The sequence below is a fragment of the Apostichopus japonicus genome, chromosome 8 (assembly GCF_037975245.1).
Source record: "Apostichopus japonicus isolate 1M-3 chromosome 8, ASM3797524v1, whole genome shotgun sequence".
NCBI lineage: Eukaryota > Metazoa > Echinodermata > Holothuroidea > Aspidochirotida > Stichopodidae > Apostichopus > Apostichopus japonicus.
The window spans coordinates 36,276,395-36,296,591 of NC_092568.1; the positions used below are offsets into that span (position 1 = coordinate 36,276,395).

The 20,197-nt window shown below is 36.7% G+C and overlaps 2 protein-coding genes across 4 annotated transcripts in view; one reads left to right on the forward strand and one right to left on the reverse strand.

The window, feature by feature from the left end:
- Nucleotides 1–20,197, forward strand: part of LOC139971884 (ubiquitin-ribosomal protein eS31 fusion protein) — a 205,163-nt gene that overhangs the window by 99,727 nt on the left and 85,239 nt on the right. The window lies entirely within an intron of this gene.
- Nucleotides 1–20,197, reverse strand: part of LOC139971858 (uncharacterized) — a 39,810-nt gene that overhangs the window by 16,755 nt on the left and 2,858 nt on the right. For all 3 annotated transcript variants that reach the window (XM_071978632.1, XM_071978631.1, XM_071978633.1), the window contains exons 2-15: nt 13,220–14,062; nt 11,242–11,387; nt 10,407–10,508; nt 9,041–9,169; nt 8,387–8,459; nt 7,742–7,852; nt 6,676–6,812; nt 4,839–4,905; nt 4,242–4,363; nt 3,576–3,726; nt 2,950–3,087; nt 2,358–2,461; nt 1,336–1,426; nt 474–668 (exon numbers count right to left, since the gene is read on the reverse strand). In XM_071978632.1, the coding sequence (XP_071834733.1) occupies nt 474–668; nt 1,336–1,426; nt 2,358–2,461; nt 2,950–3,087; nt 3,576–3,726; nt 4,242–4,363; nt 4,839–4,905; nt 6,676–6,812; nt 7,742–7,852; nt 8,387–8,459; nt 9,041–9,169; nt 10,407–10,508; nt 11,242–11,387; nt 13,220–13,942 (2,289 nt within the window). In that variant the 5' untranslated portion in view covers nt 13,943–14,062. The remainder of the gene's footprint in view (nt 1–473; nt 669–1,335; nt 1,427–2,357; nt 2,462–2,949; nt 3,088–3,575; nt 3,727–4,241; nt 4,364–4,838; nt 4,906–6,675; nt 6,813–7,741; nt 7,853–8,386; nt 8,460–9,040; nt 9,170–10,406; nt 10,509–11,241; nt 11,388–13,219; nt 14,063–20,197) is intronic.

The following is a 20,197-nucleotide window of genomic DNA, read 5'->3' on the forward strand; positions in this document are numbered from 1 at the left end:
ATGAAAGCTAATTATACAAAAAGAAATGAGATGAATAAATACAGTCAGTCACTTGATTTTGATATTAAAAAGCTTTTAAGAATAGTCTACTAGTTTGACACTTTAACCGTTGCACCTGCAAATATATTATACATCAGACACACATATATAGATGGTTTTCCATACAATATATACATTCGGTTACCCGGGTTTGAATTTGCTAACAAGCGCAAACATTTTATAAATTTTATCAATCACAAAAGATTGCATTGACACTTCAAAAGTTCCTACTATTGGAGGGTTGAATCCATAGAAGTGTTTCATGAGGGAGGTGTCTCACAATAATATGTGGAAAATACATTAGAAACGGAACTTGTTATCCAGCTATCATTGAACTGTGATAACAATGCCCATCCCCACCACCCCAACCACTCTGGCACACTCTTTCCTCAAACCAAAATAAATAGAGAAAGCAAAATTGAATGAACACTCACCTGGAGGGAATTGAAACCAACTCTGAAAGCTACAGCCAGGCCAGAGATGACATTACATACCCCTCTAAACTCATCTGGGCATAAATACCAGGCAATGTTTGCTGCCATGGCAACCAGTATGAGCACAATATCTAGCACCTCAATGATGTGTAACAAGTTTAAGCATTCCCCAAATACACTCAGGACAATTTCAACCTAGAAACATGAGAAGAGAAGACACAGTTAGGTAATGTTACTGTTATTTAGTGTTACTTTTATTTAGTGTTATTGTCATCAATTACTATTGACTTCAAGTATTAGTGACTGCAAGTATTACTGTCATCAAGTGCTGCTGTCATCAAGTGTAACTGTCACCAAGAGTTAATGTCACCAAGGGTTACTGTCATCAATTGCTACTATCATCAAGTGTTGCTGTCATCAAGTGTTAATGTCATCAAGGGTTTACTGTCATCAAGTGTATCTATTCTCTAGTGTTGTCACCAAAGTGCTACTGACATCAAGTGCTACTGACATCAAGTGGTTTCCTCAAGTGTTGCTGTCATCAAGTGCTACTGACATCAAGTGGTAATGCCATCCAGTGTTGCAGTCGTCAAGTGTAACTATCATCAAGTGGTTTCCTCAAGTGTTGCTATCATCAAGTGTAGCTATCATCAAGTGTAGCTATTATCAAGTGTAGCTATCATCAAGTGTTGCTATCATCAAGTGTTGCTATCATCAAGTGTTGTTATCATCCATCAAATATTGTCCTCCAGTGTTATCAAGTGCTACTGTCATCAAGTGTTGCTGTCATCAAGTAATGCATTAGTGAAGTGCTATCAATCTTAAAGGTTCTTGTCTTTCTTCCACATCATAACAGACTTACCATAAATACTACCAGGATTACTGTTTTAGCAATCTGGATACCTAAGCTCACAGCATCAGGAATACCATGCCACAGCAAACAGAAAAGAGCACTGTCAAAATATAAAAGACAAATTCAAGTGGCAGATGATATGACATTTGTACATGTAAGACAATGTGTTATGAAGGAACCATCTGCATTACCTCCTCGAAACTCAAGAAATGGTCATTTGTAATGTAGAATTTTTCATCACAGTGTTGCTAAGTTAAACATCAAACTGAGATGCCACAAGACAAATTGATCCAAAAGAAAATATACTTTGGAAGCATAGATTTTTTGGATGCTTATCAAAACAAATGAACAATATAGGAAGAACTTTACCTGCTTCCTTTGCATAAATAATGTTTGAAGTTACCAAAACAAGAACCACTTAAAGCACTTATTAGCCGATACGCTATAAAACTGGCTGTTGTTTTCACCAAATATATTCCTTAATTACACCAAATTTGAACAAATCTGTATCTTTGCACATCTTCTTAAAACAAGTCATCAAGATGAATATTTTCAACCAGGAAACATACATCTCTTGATTTAAAGAATTCACTTTTGTCAAATGGCAATCCACCCAGTACAACAACTGACACCTCTTTAATACTCAAACACTTGTCTTATATTAGCTTGTGGTCAGTGGGCCTACTTTGTAAAGAGCCACTTGATGAAAGAAAGTCATGCACAAATGTAAAAAGATAGCTAAGAATGCTATGCAAGTTTCACTTTTATTGTTAGAGCAAGGACTAAAACAAAACATGGGATAAAATTAACTGGAATGTCATTTAGAAAGGTCTTTGATTATACAATTATCAAGACATCTAAACATTAAAATTGTAGGTGAAACTTAAGTATAAAACTTATCAGGGGTAGCACGTGTGGACACTGTTCCCCATAAAACCTCATTCCTTCTGTTCAGTCAACAAAGTAGTGCCCATCAGTACATGAACTTCTTATCACTCAGTTATGTAAATATATAACAAAGAGCAACTCACCAATGTAAAATGATAAGAATTAAAATGACCTTAGAGAAGACATCTGAACGGACTATTTTCTGAGCGAAACTCCCGACGGCTTTCATCCACTTTGGACCGCATTGCTGAGGAAGAGATATTAAGACATGTGGGTTGAATCTGTGCCATTTGATACACACCTCTTAGAAAATTTACCAACAACTGATAAAACCTCTCAGCTTATTCCACATCTGGTAAATCTTTCTCCACATGTACAGTACTACACCGCTTCAAATATCCCCACATTTTTAGGAGTGTTAGCGCAGTGGTTAACGCCGGTGCCTTTCAATCACAAGGTCCCCAGTTCAAGTCACTCCCAGATTAATGTATGTCATCCAGTTACAGAGTTGTTGACAATTAACAATTCATAATCATGGACGTTAAATATGAATGTAAGAGACTGACTTCGGTCAGCTTGCAGCTTTGATAAGCCAATGAGGCTTCTTTGCCTGTTCCTGCTTGCAGGAGGGTCTGAAAACATACATACATACATTTGATATTTCACAATTGATATCCCACTGCCAACCAGCCTCTTAAATTTTCCTCCATCCACAAATGTTAGTTCTATACTTACATCAGTTCTAAAGTCTTCCACCTCGAATTCAAAGCTGAGAGTCTCGTTGAGCCTGATGGTCCATTCCAGAGAATCAATCTGGCCATTGTTGTTGCTGTCTAAATAGTTTATTAGCTGCATATTCATATCTTCAGTGTTCTGTTTCAATGAAATTACCATATAGGAAGGTCATGAATATTAATATGGCTTCATTAATAGAGAACAAAGGACCTCAGTTTTCCAAATGGGAATGACTTGCACAGGGATGCAAGGGTGGGAGTGAGATAACAGAGTTGGTAAAGGTGATTACTAAAGACAGTGCATTTGAAAACTGTAAAAATTATGACTCGTAATACACAAGTAGAAAGTGTAAAATAAACAAAATCAAAACACTGTATGAAATATGGTCAATACTCAAGAATCTATTCATAAGATCGGTCAACTAAAAACAGAAGCTTCATACTAAGTCACTGCTTCTCACAGGTGTCTTAGCTTCTTTCTGGCACGTTTTCTTCAGTGATGGAGCCCTATGTGTGATGCCACTTATGTGTAAAACCTACCTCAACTCAAAATTATTGAAAAGCTACCATGCTTAGTGAATTCTATCGATATGGTTACAAACATAACAGAAGAACGGAATTATTTACCGATGGCTTGAGAATTTTGAAGAGTTTCAGAAATCTTTCATCTGTGATTGGAAGGCTCCCTTTGCCAAGTGGATCTAAAAGGTTCCATGCTTTGGCCAGCTCTGCCCTCTCTCTTGACCTTTCCTCTTTGACATGTTTCTTGGCAAACTCCCTGCGAAAAAAATTGGAAGAGGATCATTATGGTGGAAAAGAAATGACAGAAAATACGTAAGATGAGCTTGATAGAAATTTTATAAAGGGGTTGGTGGTAGGAGCAGGGAGGGATCCTTAAGTCTATAATACTGTTAACGTCTTCAACAAAAACATTTTTTTCTAATTAATTCATATTACCGCCTGTGTCTTTATTAGAGTTCTTACTATGTGAAACATTCAGGGTAATAACATGATGCTTGTGTTCCTATGGGGCCACTCTCTTCAAGAATTGCAGGGATGAGCCTGGGGTAAAAAAAAAATCACGGAACTTTGCAAAACTTGCGGTATAGGCTCCAGTTTGCATATGCTACAGTGTGTTAGGATAAAAGTGTTTGTCCCCTAGGTAGAAAAGAAATCACTGATATTCCGCGAATTCGCAAAAAAGCTCATGCCTGGAATTGTGACTACACCGCTGCTATCTGACCATCCACTTATCGACCCTGTCATGAGAGTTGCCAGTGCGGGAGTACTCACCAGTAACTGTCCACGACGATAGCCAGGAGAATGGCTGTCAAGAAGAACACCCCCACGAAGAGAAAGATACCAAAGTAGATGAAGGTCACTTTACTCTGAGAATATGCCGGAATCATGACCTCCTGCAGGAATGAAAGAAGACGAAATTTGTCATGGATTAGGCACATTGGGGTTTATCGACAAATTAATCAACAAAAATAATTGGAAAATAATTGGAAAAATAACTTAAGAATAGATTAGAAGAGATGTGTCCATGTAAAACTTAGGGTCAGCAAAAAGCTGAAGTAGTCTGTTAACAGTTATCTCTGCCTATAGAGGCTGTCGAGACAGACCGACCAAGTCTGAAAATGTCATCTCTGGGAAAGGGAATCAATATTTTCTTGATTTCAGCAATAAGTATGATATTAGTGAAAATCCTCCCTGTACGTCGTGGGGGTTAGAGAGAATTGCTTGATTGTCCCTAGGCTTCTGTGGCTGGACCAAAGGACGAAAAAAACCTATACAACAGTGCTATACCTAAAAGAGACACACTCGTCTCTGAAAAACTCTTTCAAAACCAACATTTTTCTCTGAGACAGCAAACCTCATCAAACTCACCGGGTAATTTTCTGTAGACAACAGGACAAACAGACGCAGGAAGGTAATGGCAACATTATCAAAGGACCTACGGAGAGAAAACAAACAAGACAAAGTGAGACGCTGGTAAAGTATCCAAGGAGCTTGGGAGATGAGTTTTGTAATCTCTTTGATAAGATTATCTCAATTACTGTTCTGTAAGTTAACACCTTGCTGCAGTTACCTTTGTAGATACCATTACACAGACCAACAGGGAAAGCAAACACAGAGTATAGGATTTGTAACAGGATTTGCAACCAAATTCGCAAAAATGCCAAAATAAAAAAGGTATCAAATGTTGAGGAAAAAAAAGGAAGTTCCATAATCAAGTTAATACTTATGAGCATCTGTCCTTTAAAAGTTTCATCATATTTAATACTAGAATTTTCAAACTCACATTTTACAAGGCAATAATAAACATGTATGAAAGGTTTGGAATATAATCCCCAAATGCGGAATACAATTTTGACAGAATCTAAAGTATAATTTTACACTTAATAACTCTTCTCATAACAGATGACATTTGATTTAATATCACCAGTGGCTGATAAAATACTCTGTAAATACAACAAACCACCACTAATGCGTAGGATAAATTTTGGGCTTCTCCGATGCAAGCGCTGAGTAGGAAACTGCTTAAAAGACCTTTAAAACAAGTAATAAAAGTCACGCTAAAGGTAAGTTTGCACAGGTGTAATGGCCTTCCATAGATTACATCTTCTAAGTTGCCTGTGTCCTGTTTTCAACTAATTTATGATGTTGTCTCACTGGAAAGAATGCAATCGGTGTGTTTGCTGTTGTGTCTTAAAAATATAACCTGTTTACGACATCTTGAACGAGAATTACTGTAAACACAAGCTGCCATAATACCTTAGAAAAGGAGGTCAAATTTGACAAAACTCTTTGTAATTGTAAGGGGACCACTGACACAATACTAGAAATATCTGTTTTTAACCTTTTTAAAATGAGTTCAGACTAATTGTAAGAGAAAACAGCCAACGTACAACAAAACCCCCGATACTCCAAACTAAAGGAACCTTATATGTATATTTCATGGTTGAGGGTTTTATCAATCATTTTATCTTATGATGAGAAGAGTGTTTGTTTGAAATTAAGATAAGGATTCACTAAAAATAGATTCAAAGGCCATTTATATATCACAATCAAATAATTTGAGCGGTGATTAAGTAATCATCGAAGTATTAATATGTCTGCACATCTTTCATGCCTGGGAAGGAACACAAATGCTTGGTCTGAAATTTCTACCTACCTATGGCAGTAATTCCTACCAGCCGCCCACCTAACCTCTCTACATTCTCCTTCCCCACCCTTAGAAATTTCTTGAAATACTGCTCAAATATATTTTATCATGACTATGAAAGCCTGGTTGGTTAAGTAAACACTGCTGCTAAAAATGAATTCATAAGACTAGCTAAGAATATACATAGTTCTAAAGATCGCCCACTTCACTCCGAGTTGATCTCTCTGTGCAATAGAACAAACAAATACAATCTACAAAATCCTACTATCTTGCCAACTTTTAGAATTATGCTTTTTATGAACTCATTTATCTACAGAGCAGCCATTGATATTCAAAATGGGTTCTTAGAATCTCTGTTATAATACTTTTAATCATTCAACCTTCTAATCCTCCATCTTATTTCTTATTTGTTCATGCTTTCATGATTGTACATTTTACATCTTTTATGTATCATCATTATGTGCCCTATTTATAAATTTTGTAATTTATACTGGAATAAAGAAATTGAAAAATTGAAATGAGCAGAATGAAAACTCTTTAAAGTGGACGCTAACGTACCCTGTGTAGATTTCATTCGGACTCTCCGTACAGTTGGTTTGAGTTGTATTCTGGCCGATGCAGTGATAAAAGCTCATAAAGATGTTGACACCCACAGCCGAGAACATCAAAATAAATACAATAATAATGAGAAATACCTGAGGATTCAGAAAGGAAAATGACTTGTAAAGGAGAACTTGAAGAGAAGTGACATTTGGAAAGTACATCAGGAACATAAAAGAATGAAACTCTGAAATCTGGTAGATGACAATGTAAATCAGCTAGAAAACAATGGAAACTGTAGACATCAATAAAAGTTTCTTGGAATGGACAACAATGAAAGTTTTACATCTGGTAGACAACGATGAAAATAAAAATTTTCAGTCTGGTAGAGAACAATAGAGGTCTGCATTGGATGAACAACAATAAAATGTTTACATCTGGTAGACCAAATTTACCCTTTCCATTGGTACACAACACAATGAAAAATGTGCAACTGGTATACAACAAGAAAGGTCTAAGTGGAATGGACTGTAAACAATGAAAATTTTACATTTGGTAGATAACAATGAAAATGAGATGTACATCTGGTAGACAACAATAGAGGTCTGCATTGGATGAACAACAATGAAAATTTTACATTTGGCAGATAACAATAGAGGTCTGCATTGGATGAACAACAATGAAAGTTTTACATTTGGCAGATAACAATAGAGGTCTGCATTGGATGAACAACAATGAAAGTTTTACATTTGGCAGATAACAACAGAGGTCTGCATTGGATGAACAACAATGAAAATTTTACATTTGGCAGATAACAATAGAGGTCTGCATTGGATGAACAACAATGAAAGTTTTACATTTGGCAGATAACAACAGAGGTCTGCATTGGATGAACAACAATGAAAATTTTACATTTGGCAGATAACAATAGAGGTCTGCAATGGATGAACAACAATGGAAGTTTTACATTTGGCAGATAACAAACATAGAGGTCTGCATTGAATGAACCAAAAAGAAACACCACATATCTTTTGATAACTACTGTTAATTTTTTGTCAACAACAACTGACAAATTCAAACTTACTTTTCCAAGTTTGATGACAATGGACATCACAACCCCATAGACATGCTGTACATTCTTTAATTTAACTAGAATAATGGCTGCCCGCAGACATCTAAAAGGTTGAAGTAACCGCTGAGAAGGGAAACAGAACACATTAGTAACCTTAAACGAATTAGTTATGAAATTTAATTCTCAAATTGAAGTGTTATTATATACTTAAACTAATTCTTCATCCTTTGCAATGAAAAGAAAAATACTTCACAGGGAAATATATCATAGCTAACAGAATAAAATTGTCAATAAGCTCAGTGGGCCATTTCATACATGATGTAGCTTTTTGGAGTCATAAAGTTATGATTTAAGCATTTATTCTCTGTATATGTATAACTTGTGTGCTTTGGAAATTTTCACCATTCTATTTCATTGGTAGGGGGGTGGGGTGGGGGGACAGGAAGGGTAGGGTGGGCTATACCTTTATCTCTTGCTCTTTCTTCATTACTGTATTCATTAACCATTGCAAAAACCCCAACTGCTAATCACTTTAAATGGCAATCTAGAAAACTGGAATTCAAGAACCAACATTGAAATTTGCATAGAAAGAAATGCTGTCGTGCAATCACCAGAGTTTTGGGTGAGACTGATTCAAGATTAAACAAAAATTCTTACCATTCCTAGGATCCATTGTATGACCAGCATAATATAATCTAATGTGAAAACGATCACAAACACAAATTCCACTCTGTAAATAAAGCAGACCAAGAAGGAAACTATCAAAATATGTTTGCATCAAATCAACAAGGAAGACCGTCTATTAAAAGAAAAACTTGAAACAGTCATCAATCAATCCATCAAGATGGTTTACAGTGAGATGAGTACCATTTTATCATACTATAGACTCATCAGGTCAATTCCCTTAACAGTATGCAAAATAGGCGACTACAACCCCATGTGAAAAAAACCTCTAGAAGCAAAAACACGATATTAAATTGGCCTGAAAGTACACATACATATTTTGAGACAGGAAAACTAAAAGGTGATGACACCAAAGGTAGTCCAGATCTATGAAAAAGAAGATTCATTGGGTGACAAAGTCCATCTTTATAAAATAATTCTAGACACTTTATGGAAGTGACCAATCTTTAAGGGTTGCACTGTTATGAAAAAGTTGCCAGTTTACTCAGATAGACATTTCTAGAGGCAGAGTGCGATGGTTGTGAGACGACAGGAATGCCAGGTAAAAAAGTAAAGACATACCTGTTATCAAAGGACTAAATAAAAGTTGCAATATCTGGATGGATAAAGGAATGCAGACAAACATACCTCTGCCATTTATTTTCATTCCACTGCCAGAATACTTTCCATGAGAGAAAACCTACATGTACTGCTATATCAGCAATGTAGACCAATAGGCAAAGTGGAGTGACGATGATAGGAACCAGAGACGTGGACCTGAATAACAAGCAAATATCATAGTGGTTACTGTGATTGGATGTCAACATGCAGTGCATTTAATGGTAGTCCTGTATAGGCCCCAAATTATAGCATCCTATAATTGCTAGAAGTTTTCAAAAAGTACTTTCCTGGAGGTCTTTACTCTCCAACTTGTTCTCAGACATTCTTAATGAACACACAAGATGACTGAGTGTCTGCAGGGTGGTAATAAATACAGTTTAAGAATTTGGACCAAAGGCGACCATATTTGAATAACGGGCATATTTGGGGCCAATACAGCATGCCTTTAAGGTAAATAAACTATCAGACAAGTTTTCATGGTACAGCCAGAAACTTAGCAGCAAATGCGGCAACAACTAAACCTACAAATTATAATTTGTCTTCGTCTGTTATTGAACATGAGGCAACCATTAAACCTACAAGCTGAAGTATGTCCAGATCTGTCTGTTGTTAAACAAGGATATATCAATATCTAACACAAAGCCCTGTTTTGTAACATGCATCGCAGTACTTAACATATATGGTACACATTTATATTTCACATTACATTATGCAAAGCACATTATTTCGTACAAATTATTTTAAATAAGTACAAATCATACAAATTGTTGAAATTATTTAATGATAAATTCAGCAGTGCGAACAAAATAAAAATTTACTACCGTTCTGTCGTTCTGCTTCTCAATCATGAATGTTACAGCCAATGTGAGGTGAAAACTTGTCAAATTTTACTAGATTATACCATAATTATCATGAGGCATATTAACAGTTTTTGCCAGGCTTCAATATTAAAGTATATCATGATATACATGTGCACCCTGCAATGATAAATACTGACTGACAAGTGAAGGACTGGCACAGAAACACATAAAAATATTATAAAATATTTCCCATGAAAACATTAGGCCTTAAGTACAATGCAAAACCAACATTACCATTCATGTTGAACATACCATGTGCATATAGCGCCCTACACTATAAGGCTTTTAAATGCACAATGTATTCATCAATTCAAAAGACACACTCAGCTTGCAAAACTAATTATCAGCCAACACGATCTTCCAAATCAAACATTTCAACAAAGTGGTATTATTCTACCAAGTTAAAACTTGCAAAGGGATGCAAACTAACATGTATGCATCTATCCCGCATTTAGCCCCCACACCCCCTTCCCTACATCCCAATACCCCTGAGATAGCACTACTCATATCTGAAGACTAGTTTTGCAACTTACTCTGGATTTGGGGGTGGCTCGACAAAAGTCAAAGCAATGTGGACGGTCGCCACGGTGAGCACCAAGTAATGGAACCATTGGCTGACAAGAATGTTAAAACTCCTACAAAATAAAAAAAAACAGTATAACACAAGCATTTTAACACGAACCCTTGTTACACATGCAGGGACTGTTCAAAGTGTTTGAGCTCGAAGGGAGCACTGCAAATTCAATGATACCTGCAGTAGTATAGGCTGGCATGAAAAATTGCAGCATACAATAAGTATGGTTTCATTCAGTCACAGACAGGAGGGTAGGGTAAAATGTGCAGTACTGTGGGAGGAACATGAACAACGAGGAGTAAAACCAAGTACTCAAAGCTCTTCTTATATTGTTACTAATTCTGTCAGCTACTTCAAGCCTTAGATATCAATTTCTTAAGGAACATAATGAAGAGAAGTTCTATATATCTGACAGATATTTAAGGGAGTCAATTATACGTCAAACATTGTATTTCTAGTCAGTGTCCCAAACAGCAAACAGTCTAATTGAATAATAGTACTAGGTACAGAATTTCACTTAATGTGACTCTTGATATAATCAGAGGCCTAGCACAAACTTCTAGGCACAGAAGATGAGATTCCAATGACATAAACAGAATACAGGGTTTCCAGAATATTATCTAAATAATTTATTGTTCACCTTTCATAAGTGGTGTAGCACCATCCGACAATCAAAGTAAAAGTGTTTCTCTGGTGTGGTCAAGATGTTTCAGATACAAAGGCAAGCCTTCCCACTCCCTCCCCCCTCCCCCCCCCCCTTCATGCCCCATGCCCGTTGCTATACCACTGCTTACCATCTGCCATAACTTGGTTTGAAGAATGCCCTGGCCCTGCCGTACTTTCCTCTGCCAGTGATGGCGTCATCAACATGAGCGGCTGCTAACTTCAACTCCCTGTCTTCTCCCTTCAGCTCTGTAAAACTCTCTGTCAGAGAGTCATTCTGAGATACAGAATTATGCAAATATCAAACAATTAGAAATGGATAAGAAACAGGTCAAAAATCATTTTGACTCTGGTTTCTAAATGCATTTCTCTTTTTTGCTTTTTTCTGTTTTCATCTTCAGTTTGGTAAGGTGGTTGTGGGCTGTCAATTCACTGTTGGGTAAACCCCACAGTTTTCATGATCCTATCTGCACAATCAATCATACAGTGTTTCAGTGTGAACAGTCCCTCTGGAATGCTAGTTTGCCACTCACAGTTTGTGTAATTAAAACAAAGAAATTGGGCTGACATATTGATGGAAAACATCCAAACTTCTGGTATCAACCATCAAATGTTAACCACACACAAACTTCACAACAAAACAGTAAAGAAGTCTGGAAGTAACCAAGGGACAAGTTGTAATGTTTGCCATTCATTGTTCTTTTCAACTCAGTAAAATTGACAAAATTTGTGGGAAATTGTAGCCTATGAGAAGGACATTCATTTTGTAGAAAAAGCAGAGGTCTATCCTATAAAAGTATGTGAAGAGAAATACAATTGTTTTGCAAAAAAAGTGTTTTTATCCTAGCTAAGCAATATTTGTATGGATGAAGTACATGTATTTTAAGAGATCACAGAAATGTTTTCTCTTAGAGCAGAATTATAACCATTGACCTTAAGAGATCAATTCCGGTGATCTGATTTGCTGTCAATCCAAATAGAGGTGTTACTAAACTCTCTCTTTCTCATTTGGTAGGAGTGATGCACACACTACCACAACCTTGAATACCACGGAACAAGGACATGTTGGCCCCAACCACCCACAACATCTCCATCCCAATTCACATCTAAGTAAGTAATGTTTCTACTTTAATAATCTCCCTTCCAATACGCATCTGTTTAACAAATGTTTCCGACTCAATCATAATCTAAGACATCGACTGGTTTGTAACTGTTCTCCAATCGTCGTCTTATTGAAAACCTTGAGGAGAGACGTCATAGATGGTATTGATTTTTTAGGACAATTCTTTTCTGGAAATCAAGAAAAGGGCATTGAGTTGGTATTTTCCTCGGGAATACCTCCCATGTACTTCGGAATTGATTGGTAAATTAATTATGCAGAGAAGTAAATACATTGGGAGCAACGGGTCAATTTAGGTATGGAGCTGACCAATAGGTGTCATGAAGGCTCCACTAAGCACTGAAGTGAACATACAATAGCATTAAGTATTGAAAGGGAACTGGCTGATTAATGCAAGTAGTTGTTGATTCACTGGATGGGGCATATCAAGTCAGGAGTTCATTCTTTTGCTTTGTTTACTGACAGGATATCCCTGACTACTGTATGTACATGGCAGAGCAATACCACCATTGAATATTAGTTTCAAATGGAAACAACAGGCAATACTTTTATGATCAAGTTTGCTGATGCGCTCTACAGTAGTAGTGTACCAATAAAATTCACTGCTAAATATCTCAATGATACCCTCTAAACTCTTAAATGCCCTTGTTTATACCGACTAGAACAAAGCAGCCTTATATATAATATCTATAATTAGTAACAAACTATGCTCCCTGCAAATGACTATCAAGTTATGAGCAAAATATTAATCTCTCCTTTAATTACTTATTGAACTCCCATCATTCTACCATATCTGTTGCATTCCTTGATAAGTCAGTTTCACGGTAATGAAATGGAAAGTGACCGAGAAATCCAGAAAATTCATATTTTAAATCAAATACTGTCCTGCATATATATTTAGCTGATGGTAATCCCCTTTCTGACAAAGAACGGAGAACTCGTCGAAGAGTCCCGAGGCAAAAAATCTGGCGTAAGCAAGTGGAACTTACCCCATCGATAGATGGCACCAAACACAGAGCCGGCGTTAACAATCCGTAAAGAGCGAAATTCTCTTGAGAGGCTCTCTCCTTGAACGTCCTAACAAAGATTCTTCGTGTGTAGTTCTTATCGCTGATCTTCCTTTTGCTCCCGACCCCCAAACTCGGCTTTGATATCGGCCGATCGATGCCATTGCAGTCAAGATCGTGTTCGACACCGCTGTCCGGACTATTGGTTTTTAAACCGTTTCTTTCGTATTCCGGTACAAATTCGGACGTGATCAGAGGTCTCTTGGAGGAGACGAACATCTCACTCAGGTTAGTCGACGAATGTTCCTCCGTCCTGTCGGAGTTTGCATTTATCTCTACGTCCTCCACCAGAGGTTCCACCCGGTTCTTGAACGGAGAATTCCTCCCGCTGGAGTTGTTGCTCTTGGTTTCGGGTGAGTCGTCCCGACTCGGAGGAGTCGGGTCCTTTTCCGAAGGACCGTCCTGGAAGTTGAAAGAGGGGACAGGCGGCCCATTTCGGAGTGACACTCCTTCCTCTGTCACCTGGACCAGAGGTGGATTGGGACTTTGCTCCTCCTCGGGAGAGGTTGCAAGTTCTCTCTCCATCTGGATGATAAAGTCCCTGTAAGCTGCCACGTGGGAGTCTTTTCCCGTCTCCTCCATGGTTTCATCCTCTCGGTCTTTAGCTTCGTCTCCATCCTTGGGAGTCTCCTCCTCCTTGTCCATGTCACCCTTGGACTACGGAACGTTTCCAAGAAAACGAAGGACCCGGCTCATCGAGGAGCATAATGGATAGAAAGGAAAATTGGTTCTTACATCATCAGGCTCACATGATGACTGTCAGTTCTGCAAGAGGAGGAGAGGATAAAATCTAATATTATATTTTTTGTTATTAAAGTAGCTTGCATTACTCTAAGGCATTGGAAAAAATCTGTTTTAAAAAAGAATGAAAGATTGTCGTGTTTTGCAAACCTTTTCACAAAGCCTGTTTACAGCTTTATAGAAAGGAAAAGTATAAAACTATTATATCACCTGAGATATTTTCCATAAGACAATACATGAGGACAGAGTTTTAAGAAAGTTCTTTGACTTAAAAGATTAGGCTAGTGCTTTTACTTTGTAGACTTGGTTGCTCCTTGGACAAACTCAAGTATTGTTCTGATTGGCCAACAACAAGAACATTTTGTCACTAGATCATAGCATAAACCCTTAAAGGTTTCTTGCATGATGTACAGTAGTACAAAAGATATATAAAGGACAGCAAAATAAGTAAGAAACTTACAATTTTGTGTTTCACAGATTTTTTGGGAAAGAATCTGTTATGAATCTACTATTTGAAACAACTGTTAGTCTGAGATCATATTAACATTTTAAACTGAAAAATGTTCATTTTTAAATTCAGGATCTTCATCCAAAATAACTTAAAACTTACACTTTTAAATCATATAAGGGTTTACCTAATTTGTACATTAACAATAAGTCTTTTACAGTAAAGTAATGTACAATGTATAGGCTGTGACACCCAATGTGCAAGCACAGTGTGGCAGTTAAAGCTGTGTATGCCCAACAAAGGTTAGGCTACCAGTTCAAACCCAAGCAAGGGGAAAAAAGGTGGCTCCTACAACCCTCTTGTTTCAATAAACTTCACTAAACTATGAATTATTCAAGAAGGTTCTTCAGATTTCCCAACATTTAACATTTATGAAAGACTGTACTCTTACAGTCACATGTGCTGAACAAGCGTTCTTGTCTTGGTGAGCAAAAGCATCGTCCGATAATAAATGACCTTGATATTTTTCTCTTTGGACAGTCAAGAACCAGGGCCAATGAGCCCTGCAAACAAAGTTTAAGAGGAAGTTTGGTAAACATCTGATGGATCCAAAGGTCGTAGTTAGTTTACCGAAATACTCATTTAGACGGTTCGGCATTTCCAGATAAACCGCCCAGTAATTAAAATTCTTCTTAGATCGAAAAATACATAAAATAAGAACTCTATTCATATAGTCCACAGTTTGTAAGGTAAATAATGGGGGGAATTTATCAAAATTTACCAAACTGGTATCCTACCGTGGAAGAGAAAAGTTAAATACATCACAATAAAAACAAAAATATTTTTTTAACAGGAACAGCTGTCCATGCTATTCAGTTACAGGCTGTTCTCAACTTACTTTCATTGTGAAATCAGTGGTATAGGAAACTCTAAGAAACATGTGTGGCAGAAAACTGGATTGTTCCCTTGACAACCAGTCATTTTGTAGTTGCTACAGTGGCCAAGACAGGACATTTTGAAATATGGCATTTTTTAGCTTCAAATGTTGAATATTTGATCTCAAAATTTCAACCGCTTCCTTTCAAATTTTGGATCCTTGTTGCTGAAATTTCGAATAATGAATACATGTCAAAATGTCAACAATTTTATCCCTAAATTTTGGACTTCATCTCTTTTTTTCAAAATTCAGGAAAAGGAAGTGAAATAAAAACTTTAACGTTTCTATCACCAAATTTCATACTTGTTTTCCCTTTTCAAATTTTCAAAAAGAATAGTTCCAGTATAAATGGATGATGGAATATATATTTAACTTTCTCATTTGCTTGCTTTGCATTATTTTTATTAAATATACGTGTCCAGCACCTGACTTTTCAAAATGAGGGGCAGAAGGGGGGGGGGGGAGCTGCTTCTTGACACACAACAGAAAGTCATATAATTCTATGTATGTCGCAGAGACTGTCCAGTAAAATTGATGTCTCAAGTTTCAGATTTCTGTATGTAGATTTCCTCTCTTTTGTAACTCATGTATTTTGCACTTGGGTCATTTAATAAACTTAAAATGTTATCACATACAGTAGTTGGTATTCATTCTACAGAACCAACTGGGGATATGACCAACACTAACAGATGGACGATAATACGGTTAAGTTGAACCGCTTGTTAAGTGTTAAGAATGAAGTGTTGTGTTCAAGAATCAAGTTGCCATTGTAATTGAAGTGTTAACAATAATCTACTTGTTACAGACTTTGTAATTAAACATTTTTTAACTTTTTAATTTTTTCTTTCTTCCTTCTGTGTACAAGATCCTTCATAAGGTTAATGTTATTTTGTTCATGTACTAAACTCTTTTGACACACTAACATTACACAAATTCCCCCCTTCCTTTCAGACATGTTCGTTTCTATTGAGAATTAATTTCTAGATGCACCTACCAATGATATACACAGACTATCACTTTTGACATGCTCCATCTCTTACAAAGACTTCAAATAGTGAAGTCTCTAAACAGCCAGCCATCTGACCTAAACGATTATTTGTACAACCCCTTGGGGGACACATAACCTATATTTAGTGTGTACACTGTATCTAAACAAGTACATCCACCATATAGACTTCATACACAAAACTCATCTCTCCTACAGAGAAGATGATCAGAGCCACTCCAGTGTGTCCATTGTTTGTGTTTCTATGGAGACGAATACAAAAGCTTATAATCTAAGAGTTAGTGTGACCAGCTTAGGTCTGGTGATAGAGGAAACAGAACTCCAACAATGCACATGGATGAATTAGATTGTTGTTGGGTGGGGGAAGAACAGCTTCATTCTAAAGTCAGTTAAAAAAAACACTTAAAGGTGTGCAGTATTGGCCCCAAATATGCTAGATATTCAAATATGGTCACCTTTGGTCAAACTTCTTAAACTGTTTTTATTACAACTTTTGATGAAATTTTCCTCACTTGGACAATCAGTCATCTTGTGTGTTCCTTCAAAATGTCTGAGAACAATTTGGAGAGTAAAGACCTCCAGGAAAGTCCTTTTGAAAACTTCTAGCTTTAATAGCATTCTATAATTTGGGGCCTATACTAGGGCTGTGAGTTTTCGTTTAAAGACCTAAACGTTTAAACGGCCGATTTTTCGTTCGTTTAAACGTTTAAACGTTCGCGAATATCGCGAGAAAACGCCAAGTATAAAGGCGTGGGGTCCAGGGGACCGCCCTAGGGCCCTGGTGGGGCGAAGACCCCGGAAAAGGAAAAGGAATTTTTTGCGTGTCTGGCGATAAAAAATTCGCAGTTGAGGATGCAAAATACTGACAACTTTTGAATTTAAATTGTCACGAAGCTGATGAAAAATTTTAAATGACAAGTTAGAGTAGCTGTATTATGTTATAAAATGAAAAGAGATTTAATCTGTTTTAAAATCTTTAAAAAGTTTAACTTACAGAACCTCCGATATTATGAAACAAAAAACGTTCGGCAAAGCCCCGTTTCTAGAATGCCTAACAATGAATAGCGCGCACTAAACGTACTGTATCAGTTTACAACTGCAGTACGGTTTAACCTAACTTAAATACCACGGTAGGATACTGTATACACGTATGTGCTCAGAATTTTCCCAGTTACCTTGCCAAACAACTGCGCGCTCATCCCCTGTCTAGCACCTGTTTGTTAACATTTTTGGCACGTTTCCAAGAAACGTTTCATAGAGTATTCCCCATGATACACGAGGCACAGTTCATACACGCAGCACAAGATATCAAGCTATGGTCATCTTTATTAAAGTAAACCTTGTAATAAAATATGTTTTAGGCCACATGGCATGATTAACTAATGCTTAACATTATTTCCATGTTCTTGTAGAAAACGTCAAGTTCGCAAAATACAATTGGTTGTGTTTTTGTAGTTACGTGAGATCCGTAACAGACGAGGTGGTTAGGCTATTTGCTATACACTTAACTGTGGTAGGACATTATTTTTTCCGTATTTTTGGAAAATCTAGAAAATACTTTCTTTCCCCCCCACTTAACACCAGATGTGGTCTTACGGTTTATTCATAAATGGGTGTACTAGAGCCTTGTATACATGACATTAGTTGCATTTAGCACGATTTGCCAGTTTCGCGTGAATTTGTCGAAAGTGTTTTGCTGGATCTTTCGTAAAATTTGAAAGGTGTACCAACTTACTTTTCGTACACAATTGGTAATTTCTCTACTGATTTTCAGAGTTTTTTTACGATCTCCAATCGATACATTTCCTCTGATCATGTATTTGAACAACTATTACCAAGTCGAGTATTCGACCCGGTATTCTCTGGTCGGAGAGTTCAAAGTGATGGACAGGGATTGTAATCATTTCGATTGAACATGCATTGACTGGATTATCTGCGCCGCCGCTGTCGGCTCGATATAAAGTACACTTGTGCCGCGAATCAGGAAGTTTTCACAAAAGGATAACAGCGTTCAAGTTTAAGCCATTCATATCGCCGGATACATCTGGGGGGGGACAAAAGTAGGATTACGTTCGCGGTTTATGATTCGACTGATCGTAAGTTGTTTTGTTATTTCGCGTAGTAGACAAAATAAACACGGGAATTGATACGCGATTTTTGCCAATAATTTAATTTTCAGTTGATATCATAGAACTTTCGTTTAAACGTTCATAAGGTTTTATTAAACGTTTAAACGATGTTTCGTTCGTTTACACGTTTAAACGTGTAAACGGCACAGCACTAGCCTATACTGACTACCTTTAATTATATGACCAGTATAAACCAGCTACAGTCTTACTTGGTATTAAACCATTGTCTCCTTTACAATAAAAGTAATTAGCTCCTAACTTAATCAGTGATATTGTGTGTGCAATGCAACCATGCACGACAAGTGGTCACATCATAGCAATCACTAGACCACACACTCTTGGTGTGACTGGAACTTGAGCAGAGAATTAATGGGTTAATTAGTTTGGAGTTCTTCGAATGAAAAAAAAACATGTTTTGCTTTCAAATTCAAATGCAGGTGTTTTGTGAGTCTTTTGTTAAGGACACTAAGGCTCAATGAAGTTGATATACATGTATCTGTGAGGTTTCAATAACCTGCATTTGCAATAATAATAATAAGAAATTTGAATAAATATGGTCCAAATTAAAGTCGAATAAGAATCCCAGTAAAATCTAATACAAAATCAAATCAAATCAAGTGTGCAAAAAACATGGGGGAAAGACACACTATATATATACTCAACAGTTAACATTCGAATTGGAATAAATTCCTGTTTGAGGGGCATAAATCTTCTATTATATTTATTATATTTCTATCTTATATTTTGATATATCTCTCTAACTTATTGATATTTCTATATTTAATCAGTCTAGAACACAGTTATTTTTTTGTGCACTAAGTAGACATATATATGCACTTGTGGCAAGCTTTCTACTGGCCAGGGCTTAAACCACACTTTGTAACCTCACAGATCCTCCTTTAAATCAAGTTTTCAAATTTCTTACCCGATTATCGGCACAACTGTAACTGCAGTTACCTTGTAACCATCCCTTCCATGAGTTTATCCAGATTGAAAGAAAAATTCACAATTGACATTACAAAGTTTTATGCTGTGCAAAAAACAATAGGTTGCCACAGGACTCGAAAAAGCTTCTCAACTGCTTCACAAATTAAGTGATGTCTATGCGAAGACATTTTAATAGTGTTAAAGATCATGTAAATGCACTGTTAATTTGGAATACATAATATATAAAACAGCGCAGGTACTATTTAAGTAATATCATCTTCTGTCTGGTATGTATACAGGATTTAAATATCAAGGATCTAAACACTTCGTTGGAAAAGTCATTACATACAGCAACTTCATGGCAATTAAAAATGTGATATTTATTTATCCTATTCTACTATTTTACTTTATAGTGAATTAATAGAATTACTTATTAATTTGTTTATGGGTTACAAATCACAATGAGATGAACAATAATAGCAATCCAATCAATTCAGCTCTCTCTCTCTCCCTCTCCACCTCTGTCTCTGCCTCTCTCTCTCTCTCTCAAGATGATTAGAGTACTATTGATCAAACCTGTGATCTACACATGTTCAAATGAGTTACATGTCAAACTCTGTTGTTTCAAGAAGAATAGACCCTCCAATCCCACGGTTTATTATAAATACTCCATCATAATGACCAGCCTATTGATAAAAGGACATGTACATGC